The sequence below is a fragment of the Mytilus trossulus genome, chromosome 4 (genome assembly GCF_036588685.1).
Source record: "Mytilus trossulus isolate FHL-02 chromosome 4, PNRI_Mtr1.1.1.hap1, whole genome shotgun sequence".
NCBI lineage: Eukaryota > Metazoa > Mollusca > Bivalvia > Mytilida > Mytilidae > Mytilus > Mytilus trossulus.
In genome coordinates, this window is record NC_086376.1 from 57,959,544 (window position 1) to 57,977,256 (window position 17,713).

General features: G+C 33.2%; 1 protein-coding gene across 3 annotated transcripts; it reads right to left on the minus strand.

The window, feature by feature from the left end:
• Positions 1–7,339: 7,339 nt before the first annotated feature.
• LOC134715622 (protein FAM204A-like) lies at positions 7,340–17,695 on the minus strand. Of its 3 annotated transcripts, none has more exons than XM_063577923.1 (7): positions 17,479–17,695; positions 15,088–15,181; positions 14,003–14,090; positions 13,197–13,386; positions 11,756–11,809; positions 10,527–10,576; positions 7,340–7,824 (listed from the first exon to the last, which is right to left on the minus strand). In XM_063577923.1, the coding sequence occupies exons 1-7, from the start codon at positions 17,623–17,625 to the stop codon at positions 7,782–7,784; spliced, it is 666 nt and encodes a 221-aa protein (XP_063433993.1). In that variant the 5' UTR covers positions 17,626–17,695; the 3' UTR covers positions 7,340–7,781. The 3 variants fall into 3 exon arrangements, with proteins under 3 accessions (XP_063433993.1, XP_063433991.1, XP_063433990.1); XM_063577921.1 differs by having other exon boundaries at positions 13,197–13,383; positions 13,958–14,090; XM_063577920.1 differs by having other exon boundaries at positions 13,958–14,090.
• Positions 17,696–17,713: the final 18 nt, after the last annotated feature.

Genomic DNA, 17,713 nt, shown 5'->3' on the forward strand with positions numbered 1-17,713 from the left:
CTGAACCAACTAAAGTTCTAGTTTATAGATTCTATATACGGTAAAATCATAAAAACATTCATTTCTATCTAATATTCCACTCACTAAGAACGAGAAACTTGTGTACACATGAAATTCGATAATTTAAGAGTTTTGACAACTTCACCAGTTTTCATCTACAGATAATAAAATTGAGAATGGAAATGGGGAATGTGTCAAAGAGACATTGTTTACCATTTTTTTTTACTGATAACAAAAAATATTTGTGAAAATTATGTGAAGGCACGTGCCTAAAGTGCATAACGACAGCTACGCCCCTGAATTATCTATTAGTGAGCAGTGGCTGATCCATAACTTTTCATATAGCTGACTGACCTAAAAAGGGGGGGGGGGGCGCTTTAGTCATGCTTCAGTGATTCCCTAAATAATCAACAATTTTTTTCCCACGAAAGTTGCTCAACCATAGGCAGATCCATGGGGATCCGGGCCCCTCCCCCCTGGATCCGCCTATCTTGAGCAACTAAGTGACATATCATCAGACCTTCATTTTGCCATCACTGAGTTCTAGCACCATATTTATACATGTACCATATACAACCTATTGGAACTAGACAATGAAATGGTTGCTTTAATTTAGTAAGTTTGTTGTGCAACACGGTCAATTTACATATTCAATCATGTATTCCCACAGGCACTCGTTTCCGAATGTTTCCCCCTATATATACCTTTATATAACGGTATATAGGAATTTTATTTTCCGAGACAGGTCTTTGGAATTAATTTTGGCCAAGGATCTTTACATCAATATAGTCAATTCTGTAAAAAAGGAACACATTTTTTTCAGTTTAATCGAATTTCCAAGAATTAATTATATTTAGTTTTTACTGTTGCAAAATTAAAGAAAAAATCTTTGTAGGCATTTAATTACGTTCCCGTTTGAATGGTTTTACACTAGTCATTTGGGGCCTTTATAGCTTGCTGTTCGGTATGAGCCAAGGCTCAGTGTTGAAGACCGTACTTTGACCTATAAAGGTTTACTTTTACAAATTGTGACTTTAATGGAGAGTTGTTTCGTTGGCATTCATACCACATCTTCCTATATCTATGATAAGACGTAGATGGGCGTTTTTCAATAAAAACGTATTTTCTTGTCCCAGCCACTTTAAAAAAAATGTGTTTGATCTTTGCAAGTAATTTTTTGTGTAGTCAGTACATTGAATTAGATTTAACATTTTTAAGGAAAAAAACAGTTAATTTTTAGAGGGATTGATAAGACATTGACTCTTGAATGGTCCAAAACAACCAAAATGGCATGTCCTTTAATCGCCTGTTCAACATTCATACTCTAAAATTTAATAAAAAAAAAAGGAAGAAATAAATGGGCTTTTTACTTTACATAAGTTCCTAAATAATTCAAAAGTATGTTCAGAGCCAACATATTTTAATAAACAGCTTTCAATATAGTTTTTTTAATTTCAGAAGGTGTGTCCCTCACAAAATGTCCACTACGAAACGAAGTCATTAAAATTTGGCAATAAACAGTTTTATAAAATCTATGTGATTTTTGTTTGCAAGAGATATAAACATTAGGGTCTTACAAAAGAAGTGATGCTTTTATAACGGCAATTAAATTGTTGGTAAGAAAAATTGAGCACATCAAATGGACCAGAGTGATACCGTATTTTTGTTATTGTCCTCTACGAAACGGGTCAAATCTCCTGCAGTATCTGGTTTTAAAATTATGAAAAAAATATCAGTGTACAGCTTGATAAATGCTTTGATGAATACAATCAGTCTTGTTACTATTGCAATATAGGGATTGTGGGAAAAAAATAAAACATACGAATACGTCCCTTACGAAACGGTCCCCTACGAAACAAGTATGGGAGAAAAACGTTTCGTAGTGGACACTACCACTACCATGCAGTCTTTTTTTAACCTTTTTTCAATTATATTCGTCCAAAACAAATAACAAGGGTTAGTTTCATGTAATTTTTATTATGTTTTTATTAACATATAATAGGGTTGATGTCAACTACGAAACTTTTTGTCCACTACGAAACGGTTTTGTCCACTACGAAACGCATCGAAATGTCCACTACGTAATATGAGTTGAACCTTCATATGTGGAGTACTGTCTAATCTTTATCGATAAAAATGGATTTCCAATTCAGAAAAAAATGATATGTTTTCTAGTATTTGAAGTAAACTAACTGAAATGTCTATAGGAAACATTTAAAATTGCAAAAATATGTCACGTTGTTTAGAAGAAGTTTCGTAGGGGACAACTGTCCCCTACGAAACAGTACACAAATTATGAAAATAATATCATTTTAAAGAATATTTAAGGTTGCACTTTTTGTTTACAAACAGGTCTATTATAGAGGTATTCAAAATAACTCTTGAAATTGAATTTCAGACAAGTTGATTTTCCATTTTTTTAGGTCTGAAAATAACGCTTTTATTGAAAAACGCCCAGATATGTCTAGTGCAAATGCTTCTTCGCAAAATAGATATAGTTTCCTGTAGTACCATTTTTTTATGTATATGATGGTCTTCCCTCTTGCACGGACCAAAGTTGTTAATGACCATTATGCAGAGCAAGTATAATGACCTCTGTCCGAATCCCAGTCTGAACAAAAATACTGGTCGTAGCTGGATTAAAAACAATAATCTTGTCCACTTTTTCTGCTTTTAGAAACAAAACTTTCCAACAGAATTATTTAGAATATATATATACATGATGAATAACAAAAAAAACCGGTGTAATTTATTGGGGACTGGCAGTTGCGTGTGAATCCCATATATGATGGGAGTGTCTGTTTCGCCGAACTGATATATTGAATACTTTTTTCAAGGCCCGGCTGAAACCTGCCTGTTGGGTGTGGCCTTTATCACGGGTGTCATTCGGTTTATCGAGAGAAAAGATCGTGAAAGAATATCTAACGGCAGTCGATCAAGTATTGAGAGACGATCGTGAAAGTTCTGGTAACGGATCGTGAAAGACATTTAATCGAGAAGACAAATGAAAGTTCAGTAAATATTCTAATTTAATTAATTACACAGACACATTTACGACAAAATAAAACTGTCTGTCAAAATGGTTCAACATTATGATCAGTATGTCAGAATATCCAGTTTTAAAAGTACAAAGTTATTACAAAACGAGAAAAGGCAGATTGCTTCTTGACATTTCAATGACATAAAACATATAAACAAACACGATTTTTTCACAAATTCGACTAGATAAACTATGTTGATCAGAATAAGGGCATTGTATTTGAATTAATTAAACGGTTTTCATAGTTTTTTTGTATAAATATAATCTGAAACTTGGTATAAAGAACTATCTACACAAAAATGATTTTTTGGATCGTGAAAGATCACGTACCGCATTTTTGAAGATCGTGAAAAGGATTGTGAAAGATTTGATGCGACGAAGACGTTAACATTATTCTTCTTCAATTATATGATAATTGATATTTGTTATTGATATTGAAAAAGACTAGATAGGTCAACATCTCAATAGGTTTAAACCAAACAAGTAAAATGTTAAAGACTAAGAGGATCCAAAATTCCAAAAAGTTGTACCAAAAACGACTAGGGTAATCCTTAGTTTTTCGAAAAATTCAAAGTCTTGTAAACAAGAAATTTGTATCAAATGACCATATCATTGATATTCATGTCAACATCGAATAGTTGAATACAGTGCTGGGCTGATGATACCCTCGGGGACGAAACGTCCCGTGACCAGAAATGGCATCGACCCAGTGGTGTAAATAGTTATCAAAGGTACTAGGATTATAATTTAGTACGCCAGACGCGCAAATACATTAAAATTATTATTTGGGCATTTGTGAACGTGTTGTTTGTAAAATAGTTGGATGATTGTAGGATGAAGTTTTTTATTGTCATGTGAAGTACTCACTTATCATGAGTTATAGGATACCCATATTTTGTATATTGGATCCTATACTAACTGTCCGTCAGACAGGATTCACCTGACTCTGAATTTGCCTCATTCCATGGATGAAGATTCGTTTTAGTGGTCAAGTCCGTATCGATGATTCGTTAAGCTTTAGGATAACTGTCTGTTGTTATGATTGTAGGGTGTATATTTTCGACTTGTGCAATGTTTCAACTTACATTGAACTCAATTTACTCATTATCATGCATCATTCGGCAATGTTTGTTTTATGAAATTCAAACTTAAATTAAAATTTGTAAAAAAAATAATTTGATCACGACAACAATCAGATAGTATTCAGGAAGCACCGATATTCAACCGTTTCTAAGCGAATTAGTCCCGATAATACCGTTCTGAATCCGCTTCTAATCCGATTTGTATTTTTCGCCAGGTAAAATTCGACCGAGTCTGTCACGACTGCGTCCCGACTCTACCGAATGTTATCCCATGTATCCGACTGAGATCAGACAGTGACCGGACAGTGAACCGACGCTGACGGAAGTTATCCGTTCGAAAACTGTCGGCATATTCGGGATGATCAAGTACTGTCGGAACGTAATCCTATCATAGTCCGCTCTATCGCATTGCAAACAGCTTTGTCTGGTCTCAGTCGTATTGTATTCTGTAATTGTCGGGACTCTGACGTGGGTATCATTGACGAATTTCGTATTAATAACGGGACTGTTTCGGAACGGTTTCGGCAAAAAACGGTTCGCAATCGACAAGATCTGGATGCAATCTGGACTCAATCGGCAGAAAAAAAAACTATGAAAAATTACTCCGGATCATTCCCGTTCCACAGTACACCGTCCAGAATACACAAGACATTGTTCGGAATTCGATCCGATACAGCAGAATCTGTCACGACATAGCCACGATTGTAATCCGACTAGACAAAATCGGCTGAGTTGCCCCGAATGTTACGGGACGCACCTAACTGTCGGGATGCTTTGCCGAACTATTCGGACCCTTCCCGATCCGTAGGAATCTGTTACGAACTAAAACGAATGCGTTCAGACAATGATAGGACATTCCAGATAATTGAGGATACTAATCCGACTTTTTCACTTTTCGTGTCGTATTGCTGTCTGATCTCAATCGGGAGCAATAATCGGCAATGTGTGAACCCCGCATTATTTGGACACGTTATTAGTTTTTTTGTTTTTTTTAAGCTCACCTGACCCAAAGGGCCAAGTGAGCTTTTCTCATCACTTGGCGTCCGTCGTCGTCGTCCGTCGTCGTTAACTTTTACAAAAATCTTCTCCTCTGAAACCACTGGGCCAAATTAAATTAAACTTGGCCACAATCATCTTTGGGGTATCAAATTTTAAAAATGTGTTTAGTGACCCGGCCAACCAACCAAGATGGCTGCCACAGCTAAAAATAGAACATAGGGGTAAAATGTAGTTTTTGGCTTAACTCAGAAACCAAAGCATATAGAGCAAATCTGACATGGTGTCAAATTGTTTATTAGGTAAAGAGCTATCTGCCTTGAAATTTTCAGATGGATCGGACAACCTGTTGTTAGGTTGCTGCCCCTGAATTGGTTATTTTAAGGAAATTTTGCCGTTTTTTGTTATTATCTTGAATGTTATTATAGATAGAGATAAACTGTAAACAGCAATAATGTACAGCAAAGTAAGACTTAGAAATAAGTCACATGACCAAAATGGTCAGTTGACCCCCTAAGGAGTAATTGGCCTTTATAGTCAATTTAACAATTTTCATAAAATTTGTAAATTTTTACTATCATTTTCCACTGAAACAACTGGGCCAATTTCATTATAGATAGAAATAATTGTAAGCAGCAAGAATGTTCAGTAAAGTAAGATGTACAAACACATCACCATCACCAAATATAATTTTGTCATGAATCCATCTGTGTCCTTTGTGTAATATTCACATAGACCAAGGTGAGCGACACAGGCTCTTTAGAGCCTCTAGTTTAGGATTGTCAGTTTTCCTAACAATGATGGGTTGTTCTCTTCAGCCTCCCTGGCTTCCTCAACTAGTATTAATTGACTGCCACAAAATAGCACAATAATGTAAGTGTTAAAAGTGGTGTTTAGCATCAATCAATCAATCTATTTAATCTCACTGGAAAATAAATCACATTTTTGCAATTGCCTATAAAGTCTTCAGTGATTTTCCTAAGAAAGATTGATTCAATTGCCTAATATCCAGTTGATTATAAGGATTCAATGCATATTCAGTACAATAACTAATCAAACAATGAATAAATGAAGGAGGGTCTGAGTACATTGATAAATTAAGAGGCTAGCTATAGACATGAAATGTTTTCATTAGAAAATATGAACATCATGTGCATTTGGATTTGTAATCATAGCTTATTTTAAAGTTTTTCTTAATTATAGCTTATTTTTATATAAGTGATATAATTTGCTATATTTTTTCATTGTCATTTCCTTTGTTTTGACTAAATAGAATTTTGGTCTTGTACCTTTGAAAGTTGAGAGGTAACCTGTAATTTTTCCTTCTGTGTTTCTTTGCAAAAAATAGCAATTTTTGTTCACCAAATATTCATAATGATAAGGAAGATTTTTACTCAGTGATGATAAATTTGAACCATACATGATCATGTGATTGCTAAAATTAAACTTTAGTAACCCTCAGATTTCTGTGCCAATTTTTCAAATATCCGTATGTAATAAATAAAAAAAGAAATGTGTCTAAGGACATGAAAGCACCTGCACAAGCTTGCTTATAATATGTGAAAATACTTTTGTGATGAGGGAAGGACGGTTAAGGGTAACACATAGTGCCTGCTTTGACTAGAGGTTGGGGCATTAAAATTTGCATAAAAAAATGGTATGATTGCCAAGACACAACTCTCCACAAGAGACCAAATGACTTAGATTTAACAACTATAAGTCTATAAACAGCATTAACAATTATCAAAAGCTACATGTGTACTACAGTGTAAGCTATAAAAGGACCTGAATTACAAATGTAAAACAATTCAAAAAAGAAAACCAACACATTGATTTCTGATCAGCTGAATTAGAAAATTGTGATTTTAGAAATGTTCATGCCTTGCAAAGCAGAGACAATGACTCAGCTCAATTATAACCAGAAATTATCTCACTGTTTTCATTGCAGAACCGATTGTTCTGCTTGTGTAGATTACCAGATGAATTTTTGCAATGCCTTTGATTTTGTCCAATATCATAAACTGGTTGGATTTATAACTATTTCCTATATATGGTTTTGATGACATATTAGAATAAAGGGAGACAACAAATGGAAGTTCTTATGACCTTGACTGGATATACATCCCTCGCATGGTTGGTATAAAGGGAGAGAGAGGTATACATCAAAGAGAGAGAGACCTAACACAGATGGTCAATGTTTGGATGACAAAAGCCACAGGAAAAAACCCAAATATTTATTTATAGATTTAAAGTTATACTATAATGACTTGACCTTAGTGTTTCTCATCACCTATTGCATTTCTTTTCTAATTCTGACACCAATGCTGAATGGCAATTTGTTTTTATTAAAGTATTATATGATTGTAACAAGGCTTTATTTTATGACTTTTCAATTGGTTAAAGTTTCTGACCAGTTAGATAAAGCAACTCTCATTACTGAATGGTAAATGTCATATTTTTCCACTTTGGTAGTTTTATCACATAACATTGGTATTGTAAACTGTTCCAGTCTGTACTACACAAGATGTTTATTTTTCTATGTCCATGAATGTGAGTAATATTATTTGATCTAGTATGAAGTATCCATCATCATTCATGTCTCATTCAAAATCCCATGTCTGGCTTGGAATGACCTTGAGTAGAACTGTGCAGTTACAGTTGTATCACATGTTACTTTTGGTTTCCCATCTGTGCTTTTGTTCAAACCTGAAAAAACATAAGTAATGCATGTAGTTAGACTGAGGAAAAACATATATATAAATAATAAAACTAACATAGCTATGAAACAAATTCAATGTATCATTAGCTAGAGGCTCCAAGGAGCCTGTGTAGCTCACATAATATTTTTATTTGCAATTGATGCATGAAATAATGCAACCGATATACTTTTGATAATTTTTTAGTAAAAACTGTATTTTCACCCTTTTTTTAGCCATGTCTGCCAAGGTCATCACACGTTTTCAAAAACTAAATACCCTAATCCTAAATTGTGAAAAAGCTTGGTTAAATTTGTTTCAGTTGTTTCAGAAGAAGACTTTCGTAAAAAATTACAAAAATTTACAAAAAACAGTTAAATTTGACTTTAAGGGGCATTTTCTCCTTTTGCGGTCAATTGATTATTTTGGTCATGTTGACTTATTTTTAGATCTGACTTTGCTGAACATTTTTGCTAATTACAAATTATCTATAATAATATTCAAGATAGAAGCCAAAAACTGCAAAATTTCCTTTAAATTACTGATTCAGGGGTTGGAACCCAACAACAGATTGTCTGATTTGTCTGAAATATCAGGACCGATAGTTTTTGACCTAATATACAATTTCCCCATGTCAGATTGATCTAAATGCTTTGGTTTCAGATATATGAGCAAAAATCTACATTTTACCCCTCTATTCTATTTTAGCCCATGGCAGCCATCTTGGTTGGTTGGCCAGGTCCTCGGGGGAATTTTTCAACAGGGTTTTCGCTGGCGATCGCCATTTTCGCCATTAGTGAAAAAATAATAATTGTGGCGATTAAAATTTGTCATTGGCAAAAGATTTTGGCGAAAGAAATATATATGACGATTTATTTTCAGCCATCTTGTCTATTTACTTTTTTCGGGTTTCTCTTACTTTACCGATCAAACAATACTCGGAATTCACCTTGAACTCGTTAAGATTTTGACAGGAAATCAATAATCAGCTGAATGCATTCATAGCTAACGACATCAAAGGACTAATTAATAAAGGTGTTGATTGTATGATATGACAAAATGATAGGGTTAAATGGCTTCTGTCACATGTCACAAAAGGGATTTATTAACCACTTTGCAAACCACGTGTTTTAAGCAAAAATTTTACGCTTCTTCTCCTTCTTTTAGTGATAGTCCAGAAAAGAAAATTGTTGTTATGACGAAAAATGTTCAAAAGCAAGAAAGGTCTCTGATTTAAAACTTTATCATTTAACTTTCATTTAGATCATTGATTTATGTGGGTAATTCAATGTCGTTTCAATGACACATGTGTTTCAAGAATATAGTTTTAATTATTTACAATGGTCTAGACAAGAAAACTGTCATTATGAAGAAATCTTTTCAAAAGGTTGGCATGAGAGCAAGCCTTCAATGTACTGAATACACCTTACACGAGGGATCAATTCCAAGTGATGAGATGCTTCGTTTTGTTATAAAACAAGAGGCTCTCAAGAGCCTGAATCACTCACCTTAATTTTTTTGTGTTATAAATTGACTATAAAGGGCAATAACTCCTAAAGGGGTCAATTGACAATTTTGGTCATATCAACTTATTTGTAGATCTTACTTTGCTGATCATTTTTGCTGTTTACAGTTTATCTTTATTTTTAATAATATTCAAGATAATGACCAAAAACTGCAAAATTTCCTCAAAATTACCAATTAAGTGGCAGCAACCAAACAATGGGTTGTTTGATTCATCTGAAAATTTCAGGGCTGATAGATCTTGACCTAATGAACATTTTTACCCCATGTAAGATTTGCTCTAAATGCTTTCGTTTTTGAGATATAAGCCAAAAACTGCATTTGACCCCTATGTTCTATTTTAAGTAACGGTGGCCATGTTTTTTGACGGATCAAAAATGAAGCACACACTTTGTGCAGGATAATCTAAGGAACAATCATGCTAAGTTTCATTCAAATCCATTCAGTAGTTTCAGAGGAGAAGATGTTTGAAAAATTGTTAACGACGACAGACGATGACGACGTACGCCAAGTGATGAGAAAAGCTCACATGGCCTTTTAGGCCAGGTGAGCTAAAAAAACACTTCTTATTTAGGGGGGGGGGGGGGCTGGAAAAAAAGGAAAATTTTAAAAGAAAAATGTATTTGTGTTACTTGGCGAAAAAAATTATAAAGTGGCGAAAAATATATTGTTTTGGCAAAAGAGGTGGCGAAAAAAATTGTTGACCCAGGGGAAACCCTGTTTTTCAATTAAGATACCCTAATGATGATTTTACCCAAGTTTGGTTAAATTTGGCCCAGTAGTTTCAGAGGAGATAATTTTTTTGTAAAAGTTAGCAATGAAGCCAGACACAGACACCAAACGCCAAGTGATGAGAAAGGCTCACTTGGTCCATTGGGCCATGTGAGCTAATTAAAAATTGAAATTTCCTCACTTCTGCCTGCATGCTGACATAATCACTTAAGTGTGCCTGTATGAAATGTAAGATGATCATACCTGTACTTGTCATCTTGTAGTACCAGATATGCTATATTTGATGTCAACAATAAACTAATGTGTAATTTCAAAAGTTCATCTGTACAAAATTTGGTTACTCTGACCCTGTTTTATTGCCTTAATCAATCAATGGGTAAAATTTAAATTGATTAGCTACACTTTATCTACTTTTAATTTTTTTTGTTTTGTTTTTTAGTGGTTTAATAATCTTACCCCCAATTCAATTTCTTCTTCTTTCTTTTTGAGCATTTCTCTTCTAATTTCTGAAACAACAATTTAAGAGTAGAATATATACATAATAAATTAATTTACTGATGCCTTTAACTATTATCTGAGACTTGACACAGTGTCAACAAAATTGTTGAATTTATAAATATAATCTTGTCAGCTTTTACTGTGACAAGTTGATTCTCAACTTTGTTACGTAACTAACAGTCCTGATGAAAATATTTGCTCTGCCGATACAAAGGTGGTGGAAAGACTAAGACAAGATAAGCTAAAAGTGTAAGTCTATAGATATAGGAAGATGTGGTGTGAGTGCCAATGAGACAACTCTCCATCCAAATAACAATTCAAAAAGTAAACCATTATAGGTTAAAGTATGGCCTTCAACACGGAGCCTTGGCTCACACCAAACAACAAGCTATAAAGGGCCCCAAAATTACTAGTGTAAAACCATTCAAACGGGAAAACCAACGGTCTAATCTATATAAACTAGCTTGGAAAGGTGTCTTATATAGCCTACCTATGTTGATGGAATTTTTAAATGACAATTAAACACAAACATTCAAAACGTATATTAATTTTGATTTGTTTTATTTAATTTCCCTGGAGGTGCTCTTAATAAAAATATTATTTCTTTAAGAAGACCATACTTTGATATGTGTCAGAAAAGTTGTCTTAGTTGCAATCTGTCACATCTACTTTTTTTATAAATAATTCTATAAAATTTAAATCACATCAGTTTCCTTACTACAAATAGTGGCTTAGAGATTACACAAAACTGTAACACTGAACTATTACCAGCAAAAGTAAAGTCAGTCAGATGACTCTGATCAGAATGACACTCACATGTATTACAGGCAGGGGTTGAAATTGGCGCTGGTCAGAGACCAGTAGAAATTGCATCAGACTAGTAGATTTTGTCAGCTGGTGGTCAGGCAAACCAGTAGAAATTTATTGATACAATAGACTTAAGACACCTTTTTATAGGGTGGAATCAGCAATAGTATGGTTGAATTACCGGTACTCAACGAAAGACACTTTGTCAAGTAAGTTTCTCATAATAACAATGAAAAATCTAAAAACATTCTTTGAATGAAAACAGACTAAAGTCAATAAACTAACTGGATATAAGATGTTAGAGCTTTTAGAGAGTTAACATTGACACTGCAGCTCTAATTTTTGAGATTATACTCACTATGAATTGTTATTTTCGTTACCTTTTTTTCTATGTAGTCTTTAGCTGTGAAGGCATCTGCTATCTTTGTCCCAAACTAATACAAAAATAGATAAAAAAATTAAACTCACATTCAGCTGAATATTATCATTTCATGTTGTTTTTGTATGTTTAAACATATGTATGGATTATTGTTGATATAACTCTTGCAACAAAATACCAAAGATAGTATAACAAGGATGTAAAACAAGAGGCTCTCAAGAGCCTGAATCGCTCACCTGAATTTTTTTTGGTTTAATCTCTCATCAATGATTATTTTGGCTTTTCAATTTATTTAAATGTTCTTTAAATCGTCCTATTCTCTTCAAAAGCCAAAAAAAAAATCATTTTCTCCTATGTTCTATTTTAGCCATAGGAGCTATGTTTCTTGACATACAAGGAAATGAAATATAAAATTTATACTAGATACTCTGAAACTCATTCAGCCTAAGTTTGGCTGAAATTGATACAGCAGTTTCAGAGGAGAAGATTTTTGAAAGTAAGTCAACATGATGAACAAATTGTGAAAAAAGTCTTTAAAGGGCAATAACTCCTTAAGAGGTCAATTGACAATTTTGGTCAAATTGACTTATTTGTAGATCTTACTTTGCTGATCATTTTTGCTGTTTACAGTTTATCTTTATCTATAATAATATTCAAGATAATGACCAAAAACTGCAAAATTTCCTTAAAATTACCAATTAAGTGGCAGCAACCCTATATGGTTTGTTTGATTCATCTGAAAATTTCAGGGCTGATAGATCTTGACCTAATGAACATTTTAACCCCCATGTCAGATTTGCTCTAAATGCTTTCGTTTTTGAGATATAAGCCAAAAACTGCATTTGACCCCTATGTTCTATTTTAAGTAACGGTGGCCATGTTTTTTGACGGATCAAAAATCGAAGCACACACTTTGTGCAGGATACTCTAAGGAACAATCATGCTAAGTTTCATTCAAATCCATTCAGTAGTTTCAGAGGAGAAGATGTTTGAAAAATTGTTAACGACAACAGACGACGACGGACGCCAAGTGATAAGAAAAGCTCACATGGCCTTTTAGGCCAGGTGAGCTAATAAAAAGTGACTATATTAACTTCAATGATAAGTTAAAAATATCACAATATATTAAGGTATGAAACAAAATGCAGTGGTTTAATTAATTTAATAAACAATAACTCTCTCACTGGGAGACAATAACTTAACTATTGTACAGAAAAAAAACTCTGAAAATAGATACAATCCTAATTTTAAAACAAAATATAACAAGATATTTAATTATTCTCTGAGTTATCTCCCCTTAAGAGTCAAATTCTTTAAATCCTCAATAGTTTATCTTGTCTGATAATATGTGTTTTTGTCAAAAATTTCTTAATTAATTCTATTATAAAACAGGCTAAAATATATCTTATGACTGACTATCAAAATCAGCTGAATCTAAATACCTCACGAGTCGCTAATCTATCACTAAGTTTTTCTGCTGTGTTAAATTCTCCTAATTCAATAGCATGATCTATTTTCTTCTCTAATCCACTCCTGGGAGCTGCACTGCCTCTATTTATACCCTTCAGATGGTCATTTACACCTAGATATTGGTTCAAGACTTCAACATCTTTTGATGTACTCTCTTTACTGCTAAAAAGTTATGAAATAAATATAATTGAGATTCATTAACAATTGTACTTGCACACAAAAAACACATGACTTCATATGACAATGTGGATTATTTTTTCAAAATTTTAATGAATTTCCTATTTAACACTTAGCATCAATACATTTAAAACTTCATCATATTTTTTTCCATTAATTTTTTTGTACCAGTACATAAATTAGGCTGTAAGTTTTTCTTTTTGAATTGTTTTACATTTGTCATTTCAGGGAATTTTGATAGCTAAATATGCAGTATTGTCGTTTCACATTGTTGAAGGCCATACTGTAAGCCCTATAGTTGTTAATTTCTGTCTCATTTGGTCTCTTGAGAGTTGTCTCATTGACAAGGAATGCCACATTTTCTTTTTTATGCGCAGTCAAGTTAAATTATTTGCAAATAAAAATAGTAATCAGTATAAAATAAAATCTAACACAAACTTGATTAAAACTGTAGATTATATGAAATCTAAGTTTTCCTTGAGTACAGAAGGACTAATAATATAATGCATGTATTTAATGAAAGCAGATGTGGAGTATTTCCAGAATTGGTGATTACCTTTTATGGCTTATTTCTGTATCATTAGCATCATCAGAAAATGACCTCTTTTTATTATCAACAGAAGGACCAAATTTCACATCATATTTTCTAAGAATTTCTCTATCTTCTGGTAAGGTTATCTCTTTGTGAACTGAAAAATATAAACATGTAAAAATTCTGCAGAAATTTTTTATAGATTGGCAGACCTGCCAACTATCCTGATTTATGGTGAAAATTCAACATGAAATTAGAAGAGGAACATTTTACATTTTGTTAGGCCTTTAATCTTTTACTATACAGTATAGGTTTTTGCTCATTGTTTTAAAGGCTGCAAGTGAAGTTTTTTTTAAGGTGCTTAAATGTACATTATTTGGTCTCTGGTGGATAGTTGTCTAATTTGCATTCATACCACATCTTCTAATTTTTATAATGTATAGACAATAAGGGTAAAATCAAATCTTTCTGTCTAAGGAACATTCAAGTTGGGTAAAAAAAACATTTTCTCTAAAAGCCAAAAAAAAAACCCTAACAGTGTAAAAGGTTAAGGTTGAGTGTAATAAAAAATGTAGCACTCTGCAGTGATCTGGAAAGATTTTTTCTCTATGGGCCCAGGGCCCCAAAAAATAAAATCAATGGACCATTTTTAGAATTAATGGGCCATATTGTCAAACGAGGGGCAGTGATCGGGAAGGTCGAGCGTCATGCTTTATTCCTGTCTCATCTGTACTAGCCAACTTTCACAGAATTAAAGTTTTTTACTTTGAAAATTTATATCATGGATGATGGTTCATTACGTTTTTTCGGTAAACAGACATACTGCACGTTGCTATCTTTAAAGAAGGAAAACGCCCGAGACGTCCCAAAAATATATAGGTGGTGCTCCTGTCATTGGAGGGAACACAACACAGTTTTGTACACAAATATGGCGACAAGAAACACTCATGACACGATTGGCAATCCATTTTACGATATCTTAACGTTTACATACGAAGTGAAAAATATTGTGCGCCACAAGGGCGTTTGCATTTGTCACTCTATGCGCCATTTCTGGTCGAAATGCGCAATTGGCGCATGGCGCTCAACCTTCCCAATCACTGCTCTGCGAGGTAAGAGTCGTCTATAATAAAAGAAAATTTTCAAGATTTTACCTTTTTCTTTAATAGATTTTTGCAGGTGTTTTAATCTTTTCTCTCTTGACCTTTTAGTCATGTCATCTGTTCTTTTTTCTATTACTTTGAACCTCTACAAAAAATGAATATATTTTATATGAGACCAAGCTATTCAAGAATGTTAAAATCACTATTATTAAGTAGGTGTAAGAAGATGTGGTATGCGTGCCAATGAGACAACTCTCCATCCAAGTCACAATTTGTAAACCTAAACCATTTAACATGTTTAAATTGTTAGTATGTCTTGCAAAATTATTTTAAACAGTATCAGGGGTCCATATTTGCCTTGATAACAGATAATATAAAAAAAAGATCATTTTATTAACCAATCATGGTGCCCAAAATTTGAGCTATGCAATCAAATGAATAACAAAATTAAGCATAGTAAATGATTATAATGTATAAAGTACATTGAAACTAAACACATAAAAACACATATCAACAAAGTAATGATTATCATAAACCGTTTTATTAACAAAAAATTTAATCATATTGGAACACACAGTGACCTGGATAAATATCCTGGGTCGATGGGAGATAACTCATGATCAATTTTTTTTTTCAATTCTTTTAACTTCCCGTACATTGATATTTTCTAAAAGGTTTTTTATTCTTCAAAAGGGAGTGTAATAATTTAGACAAATCTTCAGATGAAAGAATCCAAATAGCCTTGAAAAATTTAGAATTTTAATTAGACTGTTAAATTAATGGTAAGTTTTGGCATTACATTGTTACATTAGTTTTTATTCAGAATAACTTTCAGTGACTGTTGATTGATATTTAAAATTCTGATTGCTAGGTAAAATAATGCTGCGTTTCTTTGATCTCAATGATTGATGGATTAAAAAAAAAAATTAGATGTACAACTGAATTTTTAAACATCATGAACATGTGAGAGAAATTCTCAAGTTTGTTTTTACCATTTTATTTTTATGTGGAAGTGGATTTTATGTTGTTTTACAATTAAAACAAAAGTTCCATCTCCCTGTACAATATTATATAGCAATTCAAAAGAAATATAATTATCTGTTCATCAATCATGTCAATGCAAAATATTTTTTTTCTGACATGCGAAATTAATTTTTTTTTTACATTAACAACATACTTCAAATTATATAATTAGACAACAATACAAAAATTAAACAAAAAACAGGTGATAGGGGGAACAGGTACTAGAGTGAATGTGAATCAGGGACTGGGATTAATTTTATTTGAAGGCTTGAAAGCAGAACTTATAATCCATGAAATCCACGAAAAATTGGTATCCAACCAATAATAATGAATCCACTGCAGTAACGGTATAATTTATTGCCAAATGATGTAAACAGTAATTTTTGGTGCATGACAATAAAATGTACACTTTCTTTTAGACAACTAAAAAATAAACTGATTTTGACGAATCATTTTAAATCATTTCGAAAAATTAATTGTGGCAATAATTATGTAGACTGTATTAACCTATGACAAATATCAGGATAATGATATTTTGACAAATCATTGTAAATTTTAACCAATTTGACTGTAATGATAGACGAAAATGGCTGATTGACGCCTGACAGTAAAGGGCATTACTTTCCTCTTGTATAGCTTTTCCAGATGTCACAATTATTTGGACTGGTCTGGATACACATGCAATACTAGTACTGTAAAGTCTCAGTCAGTATTGACACTATACACCTTATCGCTATTTGTCCGCCATTACCGGATATCACACAGGTTCCTGTAAAATTTTGACATCCTGAAACAAAATATTTGACGCCACAATGGAAAAGTAATTGTTGTATGTGTCAAAAGTTCAAGTGGCCGGGTCAGCAGGGATTAGCGATAAGGTGTATTAAAACGGGAGTAGATGTTTCCACTGGCTTCGTTTTCCCGTTGTCTACCCAAATTCTGGGATTTTGGACAAACTACGTAAAACACATAAATATAAACAAGATGTCTATTTCAAGACAAATATTATGGTTGAATATGATCAGTTACATGTACATAAAAGAATAATACAATATAGGACCGTGCGGCGTCTACTTAATTGTCATTGTAAAGTTCCATATTTCCAAACGGTATGAGCTTCTGCTCATTTCAAAGCCAAAGTGTAGACTGTCCAAAACCAGGTGACTGACATCATACTTATAGTTCCTAGGGACAACGAGCCCGGCTGGCCGGTATGTTTGGCAGGTGCAAGAAGCAGGAAGTCCTGACTAGAAATTATAATAACATGGCCGGTCTCGCGTGAAAGATTTATGGAACTATAAGTAATACTAACATTAATTTAACCTATTTCTTCATATATTATAGACAAGTAAACAAAGTGACCACCCTGATTAGTGTCTGACAGTAGTGTAGGATATACATTTGATATGATAATCATACTTCTAATAAATGAATAGGGACATTTGTAGCTCTTTTTTCTTCCTTGATGTCACATTTATCTGTTGATTGTGTTCTTTCTTGTCCGGCTAAGAGAAATTCGTCGTTATTTTCCATCTTGGCCAGTTTTGACTGCCGCAGTTTTAACATGGTCTACCCGGAACCGTAGGAGAATTATCGACTAAATGACACTTCCGGAACGCTTCACGTGCTGACTCATTTTTCGACAAAGCGAAAG

What these genes read in the sequence shown, in the direction of transcription:
- LOC134715622 (XM_063577920.1), bottom strand. Translation starts at nt 17,625, where the DNA reads ATGTTAAAACTGCGGCAGTCAAAACTGGCCAAGATGGAAAATAACGAC. An exon ending in ATAGATTAGCGACTCGTGAG is followed by an intron (nt 11,810 to 13,196) that starts GTATTTAGATTC and finishes TTTTTGTATTAG; the next exon opens with TTTGGGACAAAGATAGCAGA. An exon ending in AAGACTACATAGAAAAAAAG is followed by an intron (nt 10,577 to 11,755) that starts GTAACGAAAATA and finishes TTGTTGTTTCAG; the next exon opens with AAATTAGAAGAGAAATGCTC.